Source organism: Enhydra lutris, unplaced genomic scaffold (genome assembly GCF_002288905.1).
Source record: "Enhydra lutris kenyoni isolate GAN:26980312 unplaced genomic scaffold, ASM228890v2 scaffoldscaffold38, whole genome shotgun sequence".
Classification (NCBI taxonomy): domain Eukaryota; kingdom Metazoa; phylum Chordata; class Mammalia; order Carnivora; family Mustelidae; genus Enhydra; species Enhydra lutris.
In genome coordinates this window covers 6,415,999-6,437,863 of record NW_019154122.1, presented here as the reverse complement: position 1 = coordinate 6,437,863, position 21,865 = coordinate 6,415,999, and the positions used below count along the sequence as shown (strand labels likewise).

Sequence of the window (21,865 nt, the reverse complement as noted above, 5' to 3'; positions counted from 1 at the left end):
TCTGGCTGTAGGCTTGCAGACCATCTTCCTCCCCCACAACAGTTTCAACAAACATTTCCCAAGTGCCTACTCAGGGAGCCAAGTGCTGGCGTTGGGGGGCAGGGGACACAAAGAAGTGGATTCAGGGAATCCCCTCCCACTGAAGCAGAGAGGCCAGCTCCAGAGCTCTCTCTAGCTGGCATCTCTGGCTCCCTTACCCTCAGGTCCTCAATCTCTCGGCCCCCAAGGCAGGAAGGTCTGTGCACCAGCTGCCTCGTGACCCGGAAACGGGGACAGAAGGGGCCGTGGCTCCCAGGCTGTCAGGACCAGGCGGCATCTTTGCTCTGCCCACAAGTGGAGGGGACCTGCCCCTGCCCATCAAACCCAAGAATCTACCCCCACACTGGAGACAGAGGGAACCACGTGGCTGGGGGATAGGGCTGGAAGGGAGACTGATCACTCTGTCCCCTGCTGTATCGTTTTTTTCTAAGTCATGGTAAAATGCAAATATAAAATTGGCCACCATAACCATTTGTAAGTGCCCAGTTCGGTGGCATTCAGTATACCGACTGTCCACCTCTGGAAGCTCTACACCTGTTAAACACTAACTCCCCACACCCCCGGGCACCCAGCTTTCTACTTTCTCTCTATGAAACGGACGCTCCTAGGGACCTCACAGAAGTGGAACCATCCAGTATTGGTCCTTTTGTGATTGGCTTAATGCACTTAGCATACGGTCCGCGGGATTTACCCACACTGGAGTGTGCATGAGAATTTCCTCTCCTGTGTCTTTTCCATTTTCAGTGATGCAATGCGTCCCCTGGTCAAAAAAATCAAAGGCATTTAAACTTAAAAAACACAAGAACACCTGCTTTCTCTCTCTCTGTTTGCTTTAGGTTGCATGTGTATTTCACAACGATTACACAGAAATAGAAAGAAATCAGGTAAATGAAACAAAACAATTAAAACCGCACCCAGTCCCCCTTCCCCGAGAGAATCACCTTCACAAAGGCGGAACGTCCTTCCTGGTGCCTTCTTATGAAAGCTCATCTTTCACAAGTGAAACCAGGATCAGACTGACGTGGCATTCAAGCATGGTTTTTCCACTTAATATACACCAAGCATCCTTCTGGGCGGGTCACGGGGCAGGTGGATGTGACCCCACTGACCTAACGGGTCCTGCATTGCCATTCCCAAGTCCTAACAATCTGAGCAACGTCGCGAAGAACATCTTGGTGTACGTGTATCTGTGTATCTGTCCAGTTATCTGGGTGGAGTGAGTGGCTGGGTCAAGGGCGGCACTGAGAAAAGGCGTGTGTGCCCCTCGCAAGCGCTGTGTGTGACAAGGCTGAACTCATGAGGGGCTTGGCGATTGCTGGAGCCTGGACAGCTGCTTGGGGAGCCAAGGAAGAGGAGGGTCCCTGGGTCCCCATCCTAGTCCCTGCAACAGTACGGTTTTATGCCTCAGTTTCCCAATTAATCAAAAGGCTGGTGGGGGGAGACCCCGCCATAAACACGGCCCTTCCGTACCCTCACTGGGGTGGCATTCTGCAACCCCCCAGGAGCAACATACTGGGCGATCAGGTTCATCTGAGGAACGGACTCAACCCCTCTCTTCCAAAAGGGTAGAGATTTTCCACCCAGTGTTTGATAAGCCCTGGAGCAAGTGGCCTTAGGCCAACATGAGGCAAGATAAAATAGCAACCCCCACGGCACCCCAGTGTGCCCCCAGTGTGCCAACCCGCCTCACACTAGCAACGCCTTTGCACATGCTGTACACGCTGCCTGGAAGGCTCTGTTCTACATGCCCCCTTTGTCATCTCTCTCCTCCTCATCTTATACCAATGTCAGGACCTAGCTTATATACCTCCTCCTCCAGGAAGCCTTCCCTGACTCTGGTCAAGGTCAAGTACCCTACCTCTGTACTCCAAAAGCCCCAGTCGCTTGCTACTCAAGTAGTCTCCCTATTTAACTCTTGCAAGATCAGGCCAGTCTCTGGCTCCCAGCAGCAACTCTAGAGCCCAGCACAGAGCCTGGAACCGTAGGCATCAAAAAATGTTTTCTGGATAAAGGGCGCATTGAAGATCAACTCCAGGGCCTTTCTTGGGACCCCCGGTCTGGAGTCAGCGCAGCACTGATTCACTGTGTGGCCTTGGGCATGACCTCCCTGCCTGCCCCTCCCCATCAGCCTCAGTTTCCCCAACCTCCGTAGTCCCGGCCAGCTCTGCTCCTCTCCTCCAACGATGCTCTTCTCCCACCTGGTCACCTGGGCCTACCTCCTGTGAGGCAGATGACAGGAAGGTGAGCTCACAGCTCTCCAGCCCCAGGACCTTGCCTTTCTGCTCGGGCCTGGCCAAGCCCCCAGAGATGCCCTCCCACCACATCCCTCCCCAGCATCAGGCACTCGGAGCAGCTCTCTGATGCTGGGGCTCCAGCTGTTGCTAACGTCCTGAAGCCAGCAGGGGTTCCAGGTACCCAGGCCGAAAAGCAGGAGGCTCAGGGGCTCTGAGCCCAGGAGGCCGGGGAGGCCCCATCCAGAGCTATGTTTACAGCTTGGAAGAAAAACAGCAACTCCCGATGCTATTTTGGAACCCTAATGTGCACTCTGGGTCTCCCGTTGTTTATTCCAAGTGACTGTGCCGCCCCGCAGGTAAGCGCGAGGCACTGTGGGTCTGCCGCTCCATGTAATCGCCCCATCAAAGCCACATCACTCACTGGGAGCGCTTGTGCGCCCCGAGCAGCCCTGGGCCGGCAGCCTCGGAGAACAAGTCACACTCAACATCCACGACCTGCACAAATAAGGGACTGAAGCCCAGGAGAGCCCGCCGGACAGGAGCTGGCACGCACCCCACCTTGGATTTAAACCAAGCCTCTGCGACCTTGAGCAAGTCCCCTCCCCAGGCCTTGGTCTCCTCATCCATGAAATGGGGGAGAACGACCACCGTCTGGGTTATAGGAGGACAGACAAGCATGTGTGCAAAAGACAAAACAACAACAACAACAAAACCCTCCAAACGTGGGACCCCAGGATGTCAGAAGGGGATGCTCTGAGGTCTAGCCATTAGTCCGTGGGAAGTCTGAAGCTCGGGAGGTGAAATGACAAGCCCAAGGCCACACACCAGAGCAGAGCAGGAACCGGAACCCAGAGCCTGGAGGCTTCCTGCCTCGCTGCAGTAAGGGGAGGAGCAGTCGCCGGGGAGGAAGGAGGGAAGAGTGACACCGACCCAGGAAGCTAATTACACGCAGGGCTTGTGAAACTGAGGATGGGCTGGGACAGACACTGCCTGTGCGTACAGCTTCCTAATTGTCACAGCTGGCCGGGGAGGCTGCACGCGTGGCCGGACAGGTGATTCGTCTGCCCTCGTCTGCGCCCAGAGACGGATTAGTGACTAAACACAGCTCGAGGGCACAGACTCATCCCTTAATACCAGCCTCCTGTCGTCATGCAGGCCCAGCCAGGGGGGAGGACACTGGGACACTGCACACACATGCACACACACACACACACACACGCACGCACAGAGTGTCCCTCTTGCCCGTGCAGGGGGCAAGGGCACCCCTCTCAGAGGACAGAGAGGTCAGCTCCCCCAAGGAAAGAGGGGAAAGAAATGGAGCAGACACCCAGAGAACCCCCATGACAGTAAAGCCTCTGACAGAGAACTTATTAGAGCCTCTAGTGTCTGCTGATATGGAAACTGAGGCTCACAGAGAAGAGGTGGGTTGTCCAAGGCCACATAATCAAAACAGCCCACGTCGTGAAGGGGTAGTTCATGATGGACACTAGGAACTCCTTCAGTCCTTGCAACGGGCTTAGGATGTGGGTGCTTACTCCTCTGCCCGTTTTACAGATAAGGAAACTGAGGCCCAGGGAGGGGAAGCGACTTGTGCAAAGTCACAGAGTTCGAACCCAGGCAGTCTGGCTCCGGCACCCAAGCTCATGACACCAGGTTCACCTGCTTCTGCTGACCTGATGGTGTGGCAAATGCTGGGGGACAACACGGTCTCTCCCATCCCAAAGCCTGGGCTCCTTCCTCTGTGCCAGCTGGCCTCATAACAGGAGGGAGAAGGTCAGAAAGTATGTATCTCGGTCTCCCAGGGGTCAGAATGGACCCGGAGTTGCATCACCTCCAAACCCCAAGGGCAAAAATGCTGAGGCTTCCATGCTGACCTGCCAGGCCGGGCCCAGCTTGGCCCTGACCATGTAGGCCCGGAAGTTCCCACAGGTCTGGCTCAGCCTCCAGAGCCCGTCGATGGACAAGAAGTCCTTTAGAGACCAGAGATCCTCCAAAGGGGGTCAAAGGGGTCCCCCAAGCATTGCTCAGATCCTGCCAGGTGCCCCACCAAGGAGGAAGCAGAGGGTCACCAGCCCCAGTCCTGCCAGGGAACCAGCCCGGCTTCTCTTCTCAGCTCAAAGCCAACTAGGGCCTCTCTGCTCCCTGGACTTGGCCCCTCCCTCCCAGCCACATAACCCCTGGCCCAGACTGAGGAAGAAGCCAAAAAGGAGATGGTCCAAGACAGAGGGACAAGAAGGAGCAGGCTGGGGGAGGGGACGAGGCCCTTCACACAGATCCCCTGCCCCTTATCTCAAAACTCCTAGACATCAGACAGACAGACTCAGCTACTTCTAAGCTGGTGACCTAGTAAAGGGGGCTTTACCTCTCTGAGCCTCAGTTTCCTCATCTGTGAAATGGGGCCAGCAACAATTCTTCCCTCCCGGCTCGTGGGAATGGTACAAGACGGTGAACACCAATCATCATCTTAGTGAATAGGCCCCACTTCCAGCAGCTGGGAGGGTGGTTCCAGGCCCAGGGTCCGAGGCTTGGCTGGGACGTGCTATCCTTCCCAGCAGACAGTTCATCCTCTGGGCCCCCCACCCGCACCCTGGGATGGGGGCGCTGTCTGGTATCCAGACACTCTAAGTGCGGATAGCAGGTACTCAACTGGTATTTACTGGATGAATCAGCTTGGGAGCTGGAGCCATGGGGTAGGGCAGCAAGAGGGCCCGGGTGCAAGTCCTACCTCTCCACCTGCACTGACACGCTGTGTGACCCTGGACCTGGCCCAGCACCTCTCTGGACCTAGCTGCACAAGGAAGCCCTGACCGCCCGGGGAGCTCGGGTTTTCCCTCCTCTTGCCTCTGGGAAACCCATGGGCCAGCCACCCCTGGGGCAGCCTGCCCAGAGGTGGGCCCTTTCCCAGCAGGCCTGGCTTCCTAGGGACAGACGGCCACGTGCATGCCCACCCCTGCCAGCCCACAAAGGCAGCAGGCGGCTTCCTCCGGGTGACTTTGCCTGGGGACAGATGGAACACCGTGTGGCGTCTGTCAAGCCAGATGGCCTGGTCGGCCTGAGGGGCCAGGACACCAGCTGGGTGTCCAGCCCCAGCAGGCAGAGCTGCTTAACCCCTTCTAGTCCCAGCCATAGGAGTCAGTGTCCCCTTGGCAACTTAGTCACTGTTGTACACCCGGGCCTCCCACCCTCCAGCCCTGGAGCTGAGCAGCCTCCCTGGGGCCAAAAGGGAGTCAGGGAGGCAGTGGGGTGAGAGGGAGCGATGGGACAGGTGGGAGTGGAGGAGGAGCCGCCTCGGGGCCCCAAAGGCAGTCCCGGACCGCCAGGAATGTGCCAACCCAAAGGGCAAGCAGGGGAGGGCACTGATTTCCTGGCCAGGGAGCCAAAGGGAGTTGTGCAGAGCCAGCCGCCCTGCTTCCAGGACACCCATGGGGGGCAGGGAGTGCCAGGCCAGAAGGCCACCAGCCACCTTTACTGGGCCAGGAAAGCCACTCCCCAGCCCAAACCCCAGAATCAGGACTGCCTTGGCAAAGAGGAAACCCACCAGGCTGGCTGAATGGCCCTAGGTGTTACTCAGCCTCTCTGGGCCTCGGTTTCCCCATCAGGAAAGGGCCACTTCCAGCTCCAAGGGTTCCATGACTCCAGGAGAAGGCATGTGCCACCCTCCTGGGAACTGATGGGATCTCAAAGGGACCAGATTGTTCCTACCCCAAGAGCGTGCCCTAAGAAGTGTGCATGAGTAAGGAGGAATTTTAGGAGGGAAAAGCGTAAGCTTAGGGGCTCAGAGGGGAGTGGTGCTGTCTTCCCCAGGCAGTGGATGCCCACCCATTCCCCTACTCCATGAAAGGCCAAATGGGGATGCCACAAATGGGATTATGGCCAGAGACCAGGAAGCATTTTCCAATGGAGAGAGCCACAAGGCACGTCCAGGGGAAGACTCTGGAATGCCCTCCCCAAGCAGTAAGATCTCTAGGCAGGATTTGCAAAGGTCCCAACCTCAAGGAGAGGGAGGAACAGGTGCCTTCTGGAGATCCCAGGATAGCAATCTGGTGTCCACAAGGAGAAGTAAAGCGGGCGTCAGAGGCTCTGCACTCGGGGACCCAGCCAATCTGGTGTTCCAGACAGGCTGTCATCTCGGGGTGCAGCACAGCCACACTCAGCTCCAGCCGGCGACCAGCACACTGACCCAACAGGCATCTTTGGGTGTCTTTCAGGACACAGGGTGCAAGGGACTCCAGCAAAGCCCAAGGACACATCAAAATAGGCGAGGAGGCAGGGCTGGGCAAGAGAGCTGCTGGCTGGGAGTGGAACCTCAGCTGGGCAGGGAGGCGAGAACACGGGGTCAGGGGGCCACAGGCCTGGCCGTGAGACCTAGCTTTTCCACCAAGTTGCTGTGCAACCTTGGGCAAGTCACTGCCCGTCTCTGAAAGGTGTGCTGGTGGAAAAACAAAACATCTGTCAGGACTCTTGCAGCTCTGACTTCACAGTCATTTGGCAAACTGGGTAGGAACGAGAGTCTGCCTTCCTGGTCCATGCAGCGTCATGGCAGGGGTCCAAGCACAGGGCCTGAGCACAGGGGCCCCACAAACAGATGGATGGATGGGTAGATGGATGGATGACCAAGTGGGGTAATTCCCAAAAAAGGAAGAGCAGAAGGTCCTAGGCGTCCCCTAGGATGATTCCTCACACTTGCCCACAAGACCTCCTTGGATCATTTTCCCACAAGGACCTATCCTCCAGCCACCAATCCCCTTCTCTGTCTTACACGTACACGCACGTACTTGAATTCGCAACACACGCTCCAAGCACAGTGTCCCAGCTCTGAGTCCCGAGGACAGAAGCTCTAGACCCCCAAAGCCATGAGACTCATCTGCTCCAGCCACCCCCCAGGGCATCTTGGCTCTCTGAAGTGCACCCCCGGAGCTGGGTTTGAAATAAGATGCAACAGCGTTGGACCCCAGTGGTGATCCTTGAAGCCCAAGGGAGGCCCAAGTTCCCGTGCCCGCTCTGCCGCTTTCTAGCTATTACAAGCAGCAGGGCCACTCCAGCTGCCAAGACTCTGCGCCCTCATCTGTACAATGGGCACGACCACAGCCACCCTTCAAGAGTGCTGTGATCTCAAGAGAACGCGTCCGTGAAGTTTTGAACCATACTGGGCACAAGAGATGCTCCTGGGAAACCACGCGAGAAGCGCTCTGGGATAATGAGATCCCGGCTTCGTTCTTGGAGGCACGGAGGATGAACCACGCCTCCTAGCGCTTCTCTGTCTGGGCCCTGCAATCCCTTCCATCTCCTTTCCCACCTTGGGGGGTGATGTGCCTGGGCTCAAACCAGGCAGAAGCTACAAAGCAGCCTTTGTCTCAGAACAAACTCTATACCAGTGGCCCTGACGTCACCTCTGGAACAACAATGCTAACACGGCCTTCGACGTCACCTCTCTGCCAAGGTCTGAGAGCACAGGCTTCACCCACAAGGCCCCACAGAGGCCATCTGTGGGCTGGATCAGAACCCAGAAGCCATCCTCCCGTGGCATTACAGAGTTCCAGAAGCAAGAACAGCTGCCCCCTCCCCCACTGCTGAGAGGCCAGGGAGGCCTCAAGTCCCTGTCTCCCAGCTCCTCCATCTCAGCCCCGGGGCGCGGGGCTTGGGGGGAGGGGGGGGACATGCAGCCCATTGCCCAGCCTGGAAGACTGAGCCTGTGAGAGTGGCGGGAAATAGTCTGGAAGAACCTGCTAGACTCAGGTTCAAATTCCAGCTCCGCCCTTGCTTCATGGTGAGATCTCAGGCCAGGGATGTGACCTCCTGAGGCTGCCTCCACATCCACACAAGGAGTCTGGGACGGAGAGGGCCCCTCCTCTGGGTGGCAGGAAGAGGGACACACTCTCCCATCCAACAAGGCCCCTGGAAGCCACAGGCTCCAGGCAACACACTCTGCTGGGCGGCTTTGAATGCTAGGTGCTGCACTACCAGTGACCCTGTGCTGACAATCTGCTGGGGAAGAGAGGGGATGTGCCCTCCTCCTTGCTGGTCAGCTTTGTTGGGGAAAGGAAGTGCCCTGAACACAAAGGGCCAGGCTGTAGCCAGAAGAGGGAGGGAGGAGGCAGTTCTTACTTATGGGGTCTGGGGCAGAAGGGACAGAGCAATTACAGCCAGGGGGTCAGAACCTGGCATGCACTATTTTGCTGAACCTTCATTACGACCTTGTGAGTTCAGGATTATCATCCCCATTTTACAGATGAGAGACCCGAGGCTCAGGGTGGTCTCAGTTCAGAGTCGGGGCTCCCACCCAAGTGACAGCCTGTGGATTTATTACACCTTAAGGCACAGAAAGGAACAGCCTAGGAGTTGGGAGTCCCCTGAACTTGCCACCAGGCAAATCCTGGCTCAATCCAGGCTGAACTAGGGCCTCAGTTTCCCCAGCTTGGATAAGCCGTGATGGTTTGAGTGTCAGTATTTTCTTTGAAGACAAGTGTAAAACCAGTCGCAACAGAGTATTAAGACTCTCTGTACAGATCAGCGCAAACACAAAAAGTACTACTTATTGACCACATCCCCAGCGCATAGAGCTCCATGGGGCTGTGGGACCCGGCTTTCCGGTTCACACAACTCCAGCTCAGAAGGCAAAGTTCTCCCACTTTTCCACTTCAGGGCCCACCCCGGAGGAAGGAGGATGGGAACGACCCTCCTGGGGCGAGGCTTACTGACAGCCCTTGGGGGGGGGGGGTCTCGTCATCCCATTTATACAAGAGGTAACTGAGGCACAGAGAAATGATACAGTGGAGCACATGTATGCAGACAGGGGCAGTCAGGCAGTCAGTCAACTCCCCAAGACCACCGGGCTGAGGCCAGGGAAGTGCCTTCTGTTCTAAGGAGACAAGCCCACACTGCTCTCTGATGTCTCCTCCACACGCCCACCTGCTCACCTGCCCCGGGACCTGCATGCTGGCTCAGGGGCGGGGCTCAGCCTCGGTGGACACCACCTCACAGGCTCTGAGGCTTCTTCACCCGGAGAGCCTCAGTCTCCAAAAGTTTTCAAAAGCCCTCCTTAAATGCCTATCAGACCCGGGAAGGATCCCTTAGCTCAGGGTTTCAAAGGAAACCCGACTCTGCTGTGTGACCTCAAGAGAGCCGCTCTCCTTCTCTGGGCCTCAGTTTTCTTATCTGAAAATGGTCACAGGTACGTGCATGGGGGTGGAGAGAAAACTATAAAACACTGAGGGATGGACTCTCAGAAGGTCTTTTTCCAAAGACAAAGGCACATCTACTCATCGGCCTGGAAGCAGGGGGGCAGACGGACAGACTGACCTTGGAGAACGGCTCACACCATCTGGGCCCACTGGTGGGTAAGATGAAGTCACAGGTCTGAGGGAGCCCGGACAGGCAGGGTGGGCAGGCCTGGGAGGCACAGCGAGCGGCCTAGCCCCCCAGCCCCCATGTCTCTGCCTGTGTCTAATCCCAGGCTCATCTTTGAAGGGGGCTGGGAGCTGGAGGCCGAGGTCTCCCATGACCAGTGTTGACCTCCAAGATGCAACAGCTATCCCTTTCAGCAGAGAGCCTCTCCTGCCCCCCGCCCCACTATGATATACGAGGGGTAGTACAAAGGGACTAGGGTGGCCGAAGGCAGGGTCCTGACCCCAAGGGCTCCAAGTCTGCAGGGTGCAGGCCGAGGCTCCCAGACACGCGCCCGCACACACACAGGCTCACAAAGCCCCAGCATCAGACAAAGAGCCCCCCACAGAGGCCTGGCATCGGGTGGCCCAGGGACAGGAGCAGGACGCCCCTCACAGCCCTCCCCTGCCTCACACAGGGGATGGGGAGGTGAGAACCAGCCATAGTAAATGAAGGCCAAAGCGAGAAAGAAGGGAAAGGGGGAGAGGAGAGAGGATGAGAGGCAGCAAAATGGAACAAAGAGCACCAGGAAGGGCAGGCGGAGGAAGGGAAGACAAGAAGGGGAAGAAGAATGGGAAGGCAGGCGAGGTCCTGCCTGAGCAGCAGGGTCTGGACTGCGCACTGGCATGGCAACCTCACTTCCAGGCCTTCGCACAAGCTGTTCTCTCCACCTGGAGCCCCCTTCCCTTCTCTTCCACTCTTGCTAGACCTCCAAAACCCAATTCAGGTGACATCTCCTCCAGAAAGGCTTCCTTAACTGGCCCAAAGCTGGCTCACAGCACCTTTCACAATCCCTGGGTTTCAAGCACTGCAGGGTCCCACCCAGAGCTTCAGGGCTGTGGTCTGACTTTGCAACCAGCTTTCCCCAAAGCTATTCCCATCAGTCTCCCCCATCACCGCCCAGCATGGCCTTCTGCCCATTACCGCAGCAGGCCAGGGGCGCAAAGGAGGCGCGGTCGGGCCCTGGGAAGATGTGCCGACCCTGCCCCGAGAGGAGCCTGTCTGCCGGGGAATTTCACAAGGTCCACTTAGACCAGCGGCTCTTCCCCTCCCCCAAGACAGCAAACGGCGGCAGCAAGCCAAGTACCGTCTTAAATAACCCAAGTAATAAAAATGGCCAGTTAAGAGGGCGGAAGGCAGTGTCTCCACTGCGGGGGCGTCTCCCCATCAAGAAGCAGATGAGCGGGGGGCTGTGTGAACGGGCACATCCCGAAGTCAGAGCACGCAGGCCGGAGTGCGCTGAGCCAGCATCTAAGAGAGAGCTCAGAGACAGCCCTCACCCAGTACAGCCATGGGGTGGGGGAGGGGGGCTCCTGCCCAAGCCGGGGTCCAAAGGCCATTCAACCCAACCCCGCACCCCTGTTCCTCTCCCCAGAACCCCTAGTCTCATTTAATAACCACAATGGGAGCTGCCAGCACCACCGTCCCATTCACTCTTCCTGCTGCCCACGCCCCTTTCTCAGAGACGTAAATGACTCTCTAAGTTCACGCAGCTGAGAAACAGCAGAAACACTCTTCAACTTCCTCCCTTTCGCGCTTCCAACTTGCACACGAATGCTCTGCTCTAAGCCGGCGAGTTCTGCAGGTTTCTGTCCAACATCCCAGCACACAGCTAGTCCCGGGATCCAGGGCCCACAGGAAGGTAAAGGCAAGAGGAGGATGGGAAAGGCTTCAAGGAGCCCCAGGCTGCAAGGGAAGCTGGGGAGGAGGCAGCCGCGTGCGTAGGCAGGACCCAGGCTTCTAATCCTTTCGACCCCAAGGGCAACCACTTGATAGTTTATAAAGTGCTTCCACAGACATCGCTTCATTTAATCTTGCAAATAGCTCCGTGAGGTCAGAGGTACTATCCCCATTTCACAGAAGTGAAAACTGAGGCTCAGAGCGCAGACGCTGTGTGCAGTGGGCGTGCCCCTTGCTGGGTTACAGCATAAAGGGCTCAATCCGGGGCCTGACTTCCTGGATGAAACCTTCGCTTCCCACCTGCTAGCTGCCTCTGGGATCAGTTCTGTCCATGTCTCTCTGGCTCCGTTTCATTCTCTAAAACGGGCTAACGACAGCACCCAACCCACAGGTTATTATGAGGTTAAGTGAATCAAACGTCCCTAAACGGCTTTCAGTGCGGCCTGACAAAGAGTAAATGCTAATTAAATATTTGTTTCATTAATTAATTAATATTTATTGCGCCCTTATTGTGCACAGGTACCATCTGAGCTGGTACCTGTCACATCTGCCTGTGTCCCCAGACTCGGGGCTCCTGAGGGCAGGGCCTACGTCTGCTCTACCCAGGTGCCCAGCACGGGACCCGGCTCGCAGCGCCTGCCCAGCCACTGCTGGGAGAACAGAGCCTCCACTTCTCAGCCGTCCACACCCAGCAGGCTCAGCTTCCCCAACGAGAGGCACAGAATGACTATAACAAGTTCACAAGTTCCCTGTGCTGAGACAAGCTTCGCGGAACCAACCAAAAGCACAAGTTCGCGAGACCCAACCCCAGGGCAGAGGCCAGTTACCCTCCAGTCACCAGAAGGGTCGTTGCTCTCTCTTCTGCTCATAGAAGTTCATGAGAACCCCTGGCTGCTGCCTTGGGCAGGATTAGGTGCTGGGCATGATCAAAGGAGACTTAACTTAGAATCTGAGACCTTCATCCAGCCCTGGCTTTGCTGGGTGACTTGGAGCAAGTTACTTTCCTGCTCTGAGCTTCGGTTTTCATCTGCACAGCTGGCACAAGATTTGAATTCCATCATGTGAAAAGTGCCAGACAGGTAATAATCTGTGCTCCCCAGCCTCCCCTCCCCCATTCCTCCCCCCCTGCCAGGCCCACCAGCTACGGTGTGCCGGCCTCTCTGGCTGATCAGGAGCTCCCCGCAACCCACAGTCCAGTTCCCACCAGGATCACCTCCAGGGAGCAGGGGGGTGGGGTGAGAGGGCTGGACCACCCTCTCTGGTGGCCCAGGAGGCTCACCTGCCTGCCGTTGCCAGTGACTCACTGGTTTCTCAAGTGACAGCAGGAAGTCTTCCCAGTGTAGCAGCCGCCCCCCTGTTCTGCCACCTGTGGTGGCAATATTGTGACAGGCGCCGGGGAGACCCCATACCTCAGCCTGCCTCTTCACCCTGGACCAACCTGCAGCAGCCCTCAGGTGGCATGGAACCTGGCCAGCCTGTCCCCGCTAGGAAGAACACTGAACTTGGGGTCTAGAGACCCACCATGCACTTGCCGCCAAGATCCGGGGCCGAGGTCTTCTGCCTCTCAGAACCTCTCCCCTTGGCTAAGTCGGTTGAACTTCCAACTCTTGGTTTCCGCTCCGGTCATAATCTCAGGATCCAGAGATCGAGCCCCGTGTCAGGCCCTATGCTGAGCGTGGAATCTGCTTGTCCCTCTCCCTCTGCTCCTCCTCTCTCTCTAATAAACAAAAAATCTTTAAAAAGGAGAAAAAAGAACCTCTCACCTGTAAAATGGGCATAATTCCCACCCCTTGGGGTTGTCTGTTAATTAAATCTCATTAAAGAAGTCATCATAGAGCCCAGAGCATAGTAGTTACTCAATCAGTGGCTGCTATTAAGTCATTATGATTTATTTTTAAACCTTTTTCAAAAGGCTTTCACACCATTACTTCAGGTGATTTTTATAGCAACCCTGGGAAGCAGAACTCATACGGAAACGCAGCCCCATTTTACAGAATGATAAACTGAGGTACAAAAGATTGTACGGTGCGTGGATTCCAGACCGCTCCGATGAAGTTACAGAGAGAACAGGAGTCCCAGGGCACAGGCCGATCTTCCCATCACGCCCATTCCCAGGGGGACAACCAGAAGCTCAGATCCTACCTAGGACCACGGCCTAGACTCCACAGGGTTCTAGCTGCCCCTTGCCACCAGCCACGGGCTCAGCCAGGCCAGAACCCCCCGAGGGGACCAGAGGCATTTGCCAGGTTTACTGCTGGGTGACAACTACCATCTCTTGTACCAGGAACTAGGGTAAGTAACCACATCTTGCCCAGCAAGCTGAAGGTCCCGACCCCATTGGAGGCGGGAAGGTATTGCTCTGGCGGTCAGGCAGCAGCGCCAGAAATCTTCACCAGCTGCCCCACCTCTGGCCCCGAATCCTCTAAGCACCTCACAGCCAGCGGTGCCCAGAGGCTACATGACACCCCGATGCCACTGGCAAAGGCACGGCCCACCCTCCCTCCAGCTTCCAGCCTGGTTCCTGGCTTCTGCCCACTTCACAAAGCCAGTTCCCCCTGACCCCTTAGGGTACCTGCATCACAGCGCATCTGCCCTGTGAAATCTCTTTTAGAACTTCCCCATTTATAAGGTACCATAGCTGCACGACCCCATTTACCCTGCCCGAGACACTGGGATACAGATGAGGAAATGCAGACCCAGAGAGGCAAAGCGGCTAATGCAGTCTGGCTCAGCTTTTAATGCCCATGCCAGGAACCCAGGTGATGGGTGTTATTCAAATTTGTTAAAACTGATGTGTGGGGGGGACCAAAGCTCGGGTCTCCTGACTCCAAATGTCCATCACCTGTGTCGTGTGGTTCCCAGCCGCCCTGGGGACCTAGCGGCACGCACAGTTGCCAGACACAGCGCCCTCCCTCACTGCGAAATGCTAGCTCAGCATGGACCCTGGACAGGCCCGGGCTGGGCTCTGCCAGTACAGCGACCCGGAGCTGGCCCCCACAAGCGTACAGTCGGTGGGGGAGCAGACATCCCAGGCCCCTGAGATTACCAGTGTGCGCTGCCGTGACAGGAGAGGCAGTGGGCGCTCAGGGACGCCTGATGCTGGGTGGATCCTGGTGCTGGGCAGAGGGGATGATAGCATTTCTTCCCTGCCCCAGGCCTTCAGCCCTCCGTGACATGGGAAATCAACAGAACACCAGCCTGGCTTCGCCTCCCCCATGTGATCAAAAGCCAGAACTCCCAATGCAAAGTCCACAGCCCGCGGTATCACTGACACACGGAGCAGTTTAAATCAATTCCCCTGGAAGTCGACGCATCTCCTTGCAGCAAAGAGCATGTTCAAATTCTGGATCTACGCTTCTGTGTCCTTCAAATACCGACACGTGTGGGGAGGCGGGCCACAGACCTAGAGTGGCTGAGACCCTGTGAGCCCGGGGTGCGTGTGCACGTGTGTGCGCGCACCCGCGTGTGATGGGGGGGGGGGCAGGGGCCCCGCATCCGGTGGCCAAAGCCAAAGCCCCGCCTCACATTCCTCAGGGAAGGAATCTTCAGCGTCAGCTGTCTCCCAGCTTCCTGCTTCCCTTTCTTTTCTGGGACCTCATTCCCCAGCCTCTGACTTGAGGCTCGGAAAATCCCTCCCAAATATGTCCCCAAAGAGAATGCCAGCACAGCCAAGAGACTCTGGGACACTGAGGAGCTGGACGGAGGGGGTTTGTGTGTTTCTTTCAACGGAGGTTGGAAGAAAGGGCGGGGGGCGGGGATGGCCAGAGATTTCCGGAGGCACAAATCAACCGCTAAGAGTAGGAAGAACACCCTCCTTAGACGCTGGACAAAGAAGTAGCCCTTTTTCCCTCTGCCCCCAACACCATGTCTGGCGCCTTCCACGGCACAGAGAGAGCAGCGACGTGTCCTGAAATGGATGTGTGGGGTAGTCCAGCACGGTGCCAGGAAATCCCTATAAAATGAAGGCAACAAACATGGTGGGGGGCCAGAGAGGGGACCCACCCGAGCCTACCAAGCCCCAGGTGCCTTAGCACAGGACCTCCTTCGTTCCTCCCCGACTCCTAGGGGAACAATGCCATTCCCCCTCTATTACAGAAAGTGGTGGCTCCAGCGGCTCAGAGAAGTTAAGCAATTGCCCACAGTCACACAGGATAGCAGAGCCGGGACGTGAACCCTTTCTCCCCCATCCCCAGCTGCCTCCCAGAAAAATCAGAAACAAAAGAATCCGTATCAGTGACAAGCTTCAGAGATAACAGAAGTGGCAGGGAATGAAGCATTGTGACCAGCTTTCCGGGGCAATCTTCTGGCTTTGGGGCACTCAGGGGCCATCACACACCTGCTCAAGGGCCTCCCAGGGCGTGATGAGGAAAGGCAGGGGACACTCCAGCTGGCTCACCCGCCAGCCCTTTTTGGAGCCTTTCATTCAGGCTGCCAGCCCAGCCCCTTCCAGCTCATGATCAGAAATAGCTGGGACAAAAGTCCCTCCTATCCCTGAAAGTTGCTTTTTAAAAAATGCTTAAAGGCAGACACACAAAAAGGTAGAGGGAACTCTACCAAACCCCAGCCGAGGCCGGCTGACGTGAGCATCACCCCAGAGTCATGGGGAGAGATTCCAACAGCAGGCAAGGTCTTCCCAACCTGGCTTTGTGGGTCAGCTCCCTCCGGGCCTCAGTTTCCCCATCTCAAAAATGAAAGTAACTCAGCTGAATCAGCAATTTCTCTCTCTCTCTCTTTTTTTTTTTTTCTTCTAAGCTGTAGAACTCTGTTTTCCAATGGAAGCTTCCCCAGAAAACCAATCTGGCAGGCATGGAAATAGAGCTGCTATGGTTGATGGGGGCCAGATCCCAGGTGCTCAGCACCCCCCACTCACTGTCCCCAGAATTGCCCCCAACGCACCCAGCTCTGGATCCCATGGCTCTAAAAGGCCCGTCTGGGAACCATCAGGCTAAATGATCACTGTGGTCTCTCCTGGCTCTCAAGCAAAGCTCCAATCACCCAACCACCGGGGAGAAACAAAGCAAGCCCTTCATGCTGACTTGAGTCAGGGGCACAGACACTTGGCAACCTGCAGAGGGAGGGAGAGAAACCCAGACAGTTCCAAACCACGCTGGGCCTGGGGCAGGAGAGGGGGAGGACTGCCAGTCTGTGAGACAGGAAGAACAGCCCTGACCCGGACCCCTTTGAGTCACAGACCAAAGTATAGGGTGAGTTGGGAGGGGTCACCAAAAGGAACCCCCTCCCATAAAGGTGGAGGACCTAAGGCTCAGAGAGGGTAGCAGCTGGCCTGAGGTCACACAGCACCTAGTAGCAGAGCCTGACCTGGAGTCAGGGTCTCTGAGAAGCAATGCAGAGAAATCCCCCCTAGTTTAAAGTTCAGACAGACTCGGCAGGAATCTCCAGGGGAAAGCCCCCAAGCTTGCAAACTCGGAGTAGGACATTTTGGTGGCACTGGGTGGTGACAGGGCAGAGATGTTTGTTTTGGTTTCCAAATCAATGCATGACAACCTTGTCCACGGTACAGTTTGGGCAACCACAGTTCCCTCATGGTAAAGAGCTCAGAGCTGGTTGGCCAGAGGGGAAACCCAAGCCGTAGCAAACAGGGCCCAGGGCCCAGGCACCCCAGGCCAGGAGCTCTGATTTGGGTCGGTGTCTCCAAAGCATGGTTCCCATACCACTCAAGGCCCCTGAGACAATGTGAGGTGGTACAAATGACTCTTTGCATTTAAATTCTACAGACTGTAGAGGTGAACCGATAAACTATGGTTTGTCTGCACAGTGGAAAATTGTTCACGAGTCTAAAGGAATGTACTATTGAAACACACTATGACGTGGTTGAACCTACAAAACATTATCTAGGTGCAAGAAGCCAGACACAGAAGACTATGTATGATACGACGACACTGACATGGAGTGTCCAGAAAAGGCAAATCTACAGAAACCGAAAGCACATGAGTGTTGCCTGGGCTGGGGTGGGAAGGGGGATTCACTGCAAATGGGCATGAAGGCTCTTTTTAGGATGATGCAATTTTTCTACAACTGGGTTGTGGTGATGGTTGCACAACTCTGCATTTACTAAAAAAAAAAAAAAATATATATATATATATATATCACTGAATTGTGTGCTTAAGAGGATTTTATGATATGCAAATTACACCTCAAGAAAGCTGGTGAAGAATGTTTTTCTTAAGTCAAAATAGGGATGGTGGTGGTACATGGTTCTGGCCGCAGATCCCAGAGGAGGAACCCAAATGCATCCAGCTTGGAGAACACAGAGCTACACGCACCAGGCACATGTACTCTGAGGAAGCAAGTGGGGGTGTCTGAGGCTGTGACTTCCTCCAGGTAGACGGGAGGAAACCCTAGAACCTTTCCTTTCCAGGCACAGGTCCCTTCCACTGGTCACTGCCTGGGGCTCCATGCTGGACAGCCTCAAAGCATCTAATGCCTTCGGTGGCCCAAGCAAACACCGTGGTCCCATCCCTTAGACAGTGACTTCTCTCATGGCCAGCGGACTGGGAGCTCAAAGTCAAGGTTATATTTTGTCAATGCTGGAAAGACCTTTTGAGATCATCTAGTCCGGCGATTTTTAAATTTTTTCTTTTAAGGTGTTGAGATGCCTGACCTCCTCCCGAGAGCAAATTCTCATGAGAAACCCAAATACAGAAAGAAGTAAAAACAGAATGTTACGGGTATACGTTCATACTAGAAGCTCACATACAGAACAGTTAGTTACCTATTCTGAGTCCCATCAGTGAAGCTGATGAGGCTATTTTGGTTCATTAACATTTAGAACTGGGACCACAGATGACAGTACCATATTCTATTTAATCCTATCTCCAGCTTTGGCTGCAGGGTTTCACGAAAATCCTGACTCACACAGATAAGTAGCTACAAATGGGAACGGTTTTTAGCGGTTTGCTCTGCAATCTCAGAGTACTCTTCAGACAAACAGAGAAAGGCAGGCGGGTGGCTTTAACTTGAGGCCAACTACTAACAAGTTAACAATTAACCATGAGTTGACATGAAGAACTTAAAAGTGAGCACATTTTTTATAACCATATTAACACTGTAATATAATTTAAAATATTAAGTCTTGGGGCATCTGGGTGGCTCAGTGGGTTAAAGCCTCTGCCTTCAGCTCAGGTCATGATCTCAGGGTCCTGGGATCGAGCCCTGCATCGGGCTCTCTGCTCAGCAGGGAGCCTGCTTCCCCCTCCCTCTCTGCCGGCCGGCCGCCCTGCCTACTTGTGATCTCTGTCAAATAAATAAATAAAATCGTTAAAAAAAAATTAAGTCTTACATAACAGTCCAGGAAACCCAAAACCATCTCCAAGGCAGCCTGGGGCTTCCAGGAGCACGGTGCTAGGCCACTCACCCCTCACTACACAGAAAGGGGAAACTGAGTCCCAAAGAAGGGAGTATACTTGCTTTGGACAAATCCAACTTGAGCCCTGAATCAACTCCGGAAAAGAGGCACCTCCCCAGCTCACCAAAAAAAATGGAGGAAGAGAAGGCGCTCACACAGCCCCGGGGGACGGGAGGACAGGCACCCACACTCCACCTGCCCCAGCAGTGCCCATCTCATTCCAGGCCAGCGCCAGAAGCTGACATCACACCCCACACCCTGGATGCAACTTGAACAGAACGTTGCTCAACGCCAACCTATCTCCCTCTGAGATTGGGCACGGTTTTTCCATCTCCTTAGTAGCCACGTCCAAAAAGCACACACAATAAAACAAACACAGCACAAGCCTGAGGCATGACGACACAATCAACAGTGGGACACAGAAGGGCCCATCCCTCTGTTTCACCATCGAGAACAGTGCCTGCTCCCCTACCCCACCCCAAGGAAGCTGCCCACAGAGGCAGAGGTAGCCTCCCCCTGGCTGTGGCGGGGCATGAATCCATTCTCAAGTCCTCAAGAGAAGATGGGCCCGGGAGAGGGGCTCCTCCCCAGCGCAGTGAAAGACCTCCCCACGGAAAGCCAGGCCCTACATGAGAGACCCGAGACTCCCAGGACCTCTGGTCCATGCTGGCCTAACAAAGCCTACCGTCTTTAATAACATCAACTGATTACTTTATCCCTTCCAAAAAGCATCACCAACCTCCTCTCCCCTTCTGCAACTGGGGGTAGATTTTATTATTCCTATCTGTCTAATGAGCAAATACGTTTCCAAATGGTCCCACTATCTCTCTGGCAGGTGCTGGAGGAGACCCATGCCCCTGAACAGACCTCTGGGCTCAATGTAAGCACCAGGACTCAAGGAGTGGAAGGAAAGAGCCTTCTCACAATACCCTCCAAGCCCTAGAGTTTGGAGCCAAAGCTCCCAGTGTAAAGTTGCCCATGCTAGGACAGCACAGGGCCCTGCCCCCACCCAGGCCTGTGAGGCTAGAGAGACCCCTCTCCTCTTACTGGAAAGCTGAGCCATCAGTCCTGTCAGCCAGACTGTGCGCAGGAAGCAATGTCAGTTTCCCAGCTGGGGAAACGGGACCCAGCAGGCCGGTCCTGCAGGCAGTCTACCCCGCACACTAGCCAGAGATGGTGGTCTGGGTCCAAACAACGTCCAGTCTTCGGCCCAAGGTTCTCTCCTCCTGCACGCCTTTAGGGCTGCATCTGTTGGCCCTCAAAGCCATGACAGTAGGGGGTGGGGAGAAGAGGGGTGAAGAGAGGGGTTTTTCAAAGCTTGTGGCCAGTCCAATGGCAGTCTGGTTATCCAGACCCAACAAACAGACTTTGCAGAGCTGGAGTAACATGGCAGACTCTGACCCCAGTGGATTTGCCCATTTTCAAACACATGATTTCATTTAATTTAAGGGACAAAAAAAAAAAAAAAAAAAAAAAATGGGCCAGCGGGTTGGTTAAGAGTTTTTTTCTTTTCACCCATGGAGGGAGGGGAGCCCGTCTCCCACATCCTTGGGGAAATACCTACAGCGGGAGACAGACTAGCCAAAAGACGTTCAATTCACTAGTTCAAATCCTGGTTTTGCCACTATCAGCAAAGCCCCTTTTGGCAAGCCCCTTGCGTCGCTGTGCCTCAGTTTCCTCATCTACAAAATGGGGATAAGAATGCCTTACGCTCTGCGTTGGTGTGAGGATTAAATGAGATCACATAAAACACCAGTGGTCATTATGACACCTAGAAAACAACCGGCCCCGACCAATGACTGCACGGACGTGTCCCCTACGGTAGTAAGCACCCGCCCCCATCCTTGGAACTAGTAAGTGAGTTTTCCATGCGTGTGTAGGGCCCTATGCAAACACAGCTTCCAGCCCACCTGCTAGGACCAGCTGGCCGCCCCCAGCCCCTCCAGAACGCACGCATTCCGCCGCCTCCTGGACCTGGACGACCCCTCCGCGGGAGCTGCGGGGTGGGGGGAAGGGCAGGTCCCCACTCACCTCCGCTTGTACTCGTCGCGCTCGCGCTTCACCTTAGCCAGCACGTTGTAGAGCGCGCGTATCTCAGGCGTGATGGTGTCGATCTGCACGCCCACGCCGTCGGGGTGCACCCACGACACGCCGGGGCCCTGCACCGTCTCCACGCCGCCGCCGCCCGTGCGCCGCACCTGCGTGTAGCTCCAGATGGTCCCAGGCAGGCGGCCGTAGTGCTGCGGGTGCGAGCCGCCGCCGGGGGGCAGGCCGCCCAGGGCAACGGTGTTGGCGTTGGCGCCCGCCGCCGCGCCGCTGCCGCTGCCGTGCCCCGCGCCGGGCGCTGGCGGCCGCAGCAGCTCGGGCCCGGTCTGCACGGCCTGCTCTCGAGAGAAGGTCTTGTAACGCAGCCGCCGCTCGCGCTCGCTCTGCTGCTGCTCCAGCTGCTTCTCCAGCAGCCGGTTGCGCCGTTCCAGCTCGTGCACCTTGGCCAGAAAGCAGCGGAAGCGCACGTTGAGCCCCTTCAAGAGGTGGATGTTGGAGCCCAGGTCGTCCCGCAGCGCCGCCGTCACCGGCGACGGCCCCGGCCCGGCCCCACCGCCGCCGCCGCCCCCGCCGGGGCAGCTCCCGCCGCCGCCGCCGGGCGGGCAGCCGAAGGCCAAGGCCATCTCCCCAAACAGGAGCGAGTTCACCATGCGCCGGCTGCGCGGCTCAGGGCCCCGGGCCCGCGGCTCCAGGTGCGGCTCCAGCTCCGGGCAGGGCTCCCGGCGCTGCCGGGCCAGGGCGGGCGCGGGCTCCAGCTCGGCCGGCCGGGCGGTTCCAGATGCGCGCCAGATGCGGCCTCCGCAGCTACAGCGGGCCGGACCGCCCCCCGGATGTGGGCGCCGAGGCGAGGGACGGGACTCGGGCAGCGGTGGAGGCCGCGAAGGCTGCGTGAGGTGGCGAGGGTCGTGGGTCCCAACTCCCCGGCTGTCAGAGACGCTGTGGTGGGGCCGCGGCAGCCGCACGCAGAGGACTCTCGGCCGGCACTGCCCCTCTGCGGCGGGCCCCGCCCACTGCAGACACAGGCCCCGCCCCCCCCCCTGCCCCGCCCCTCCCACCTCCCTCTGCGGTGCTCCCGGAGCCCGAGGCCCCGCCCTTTAGGCCCGCAGCGCCGGGCCCC

General features: G+C 56.5%; 1 protein-coding gene across 1 annotated transcript in view; it reads right to left on the bottom strand.

Moving 5' to 3' along the window:
- The window catches only part of LOC111154761 (intermediate filament family orphan 2), a 42,619-nt gene extending 21,221 nt beyond the window's left edge, over window positions 1–21,398 (bottom strand). Inside the window, exon 1 of the mRNA XM_022514654.1 lies at window positions 20,734–21,398. Within this exon, the coding sequence (XP_022370362.1) occupies window positions 20,734–21,398 (665 nt within the window). The remainder of the gene's footprint in view (window positions 1–20,733) is intronic.
- Window positions 21,399–21,865: the final 467 nt, after the last annotated feature.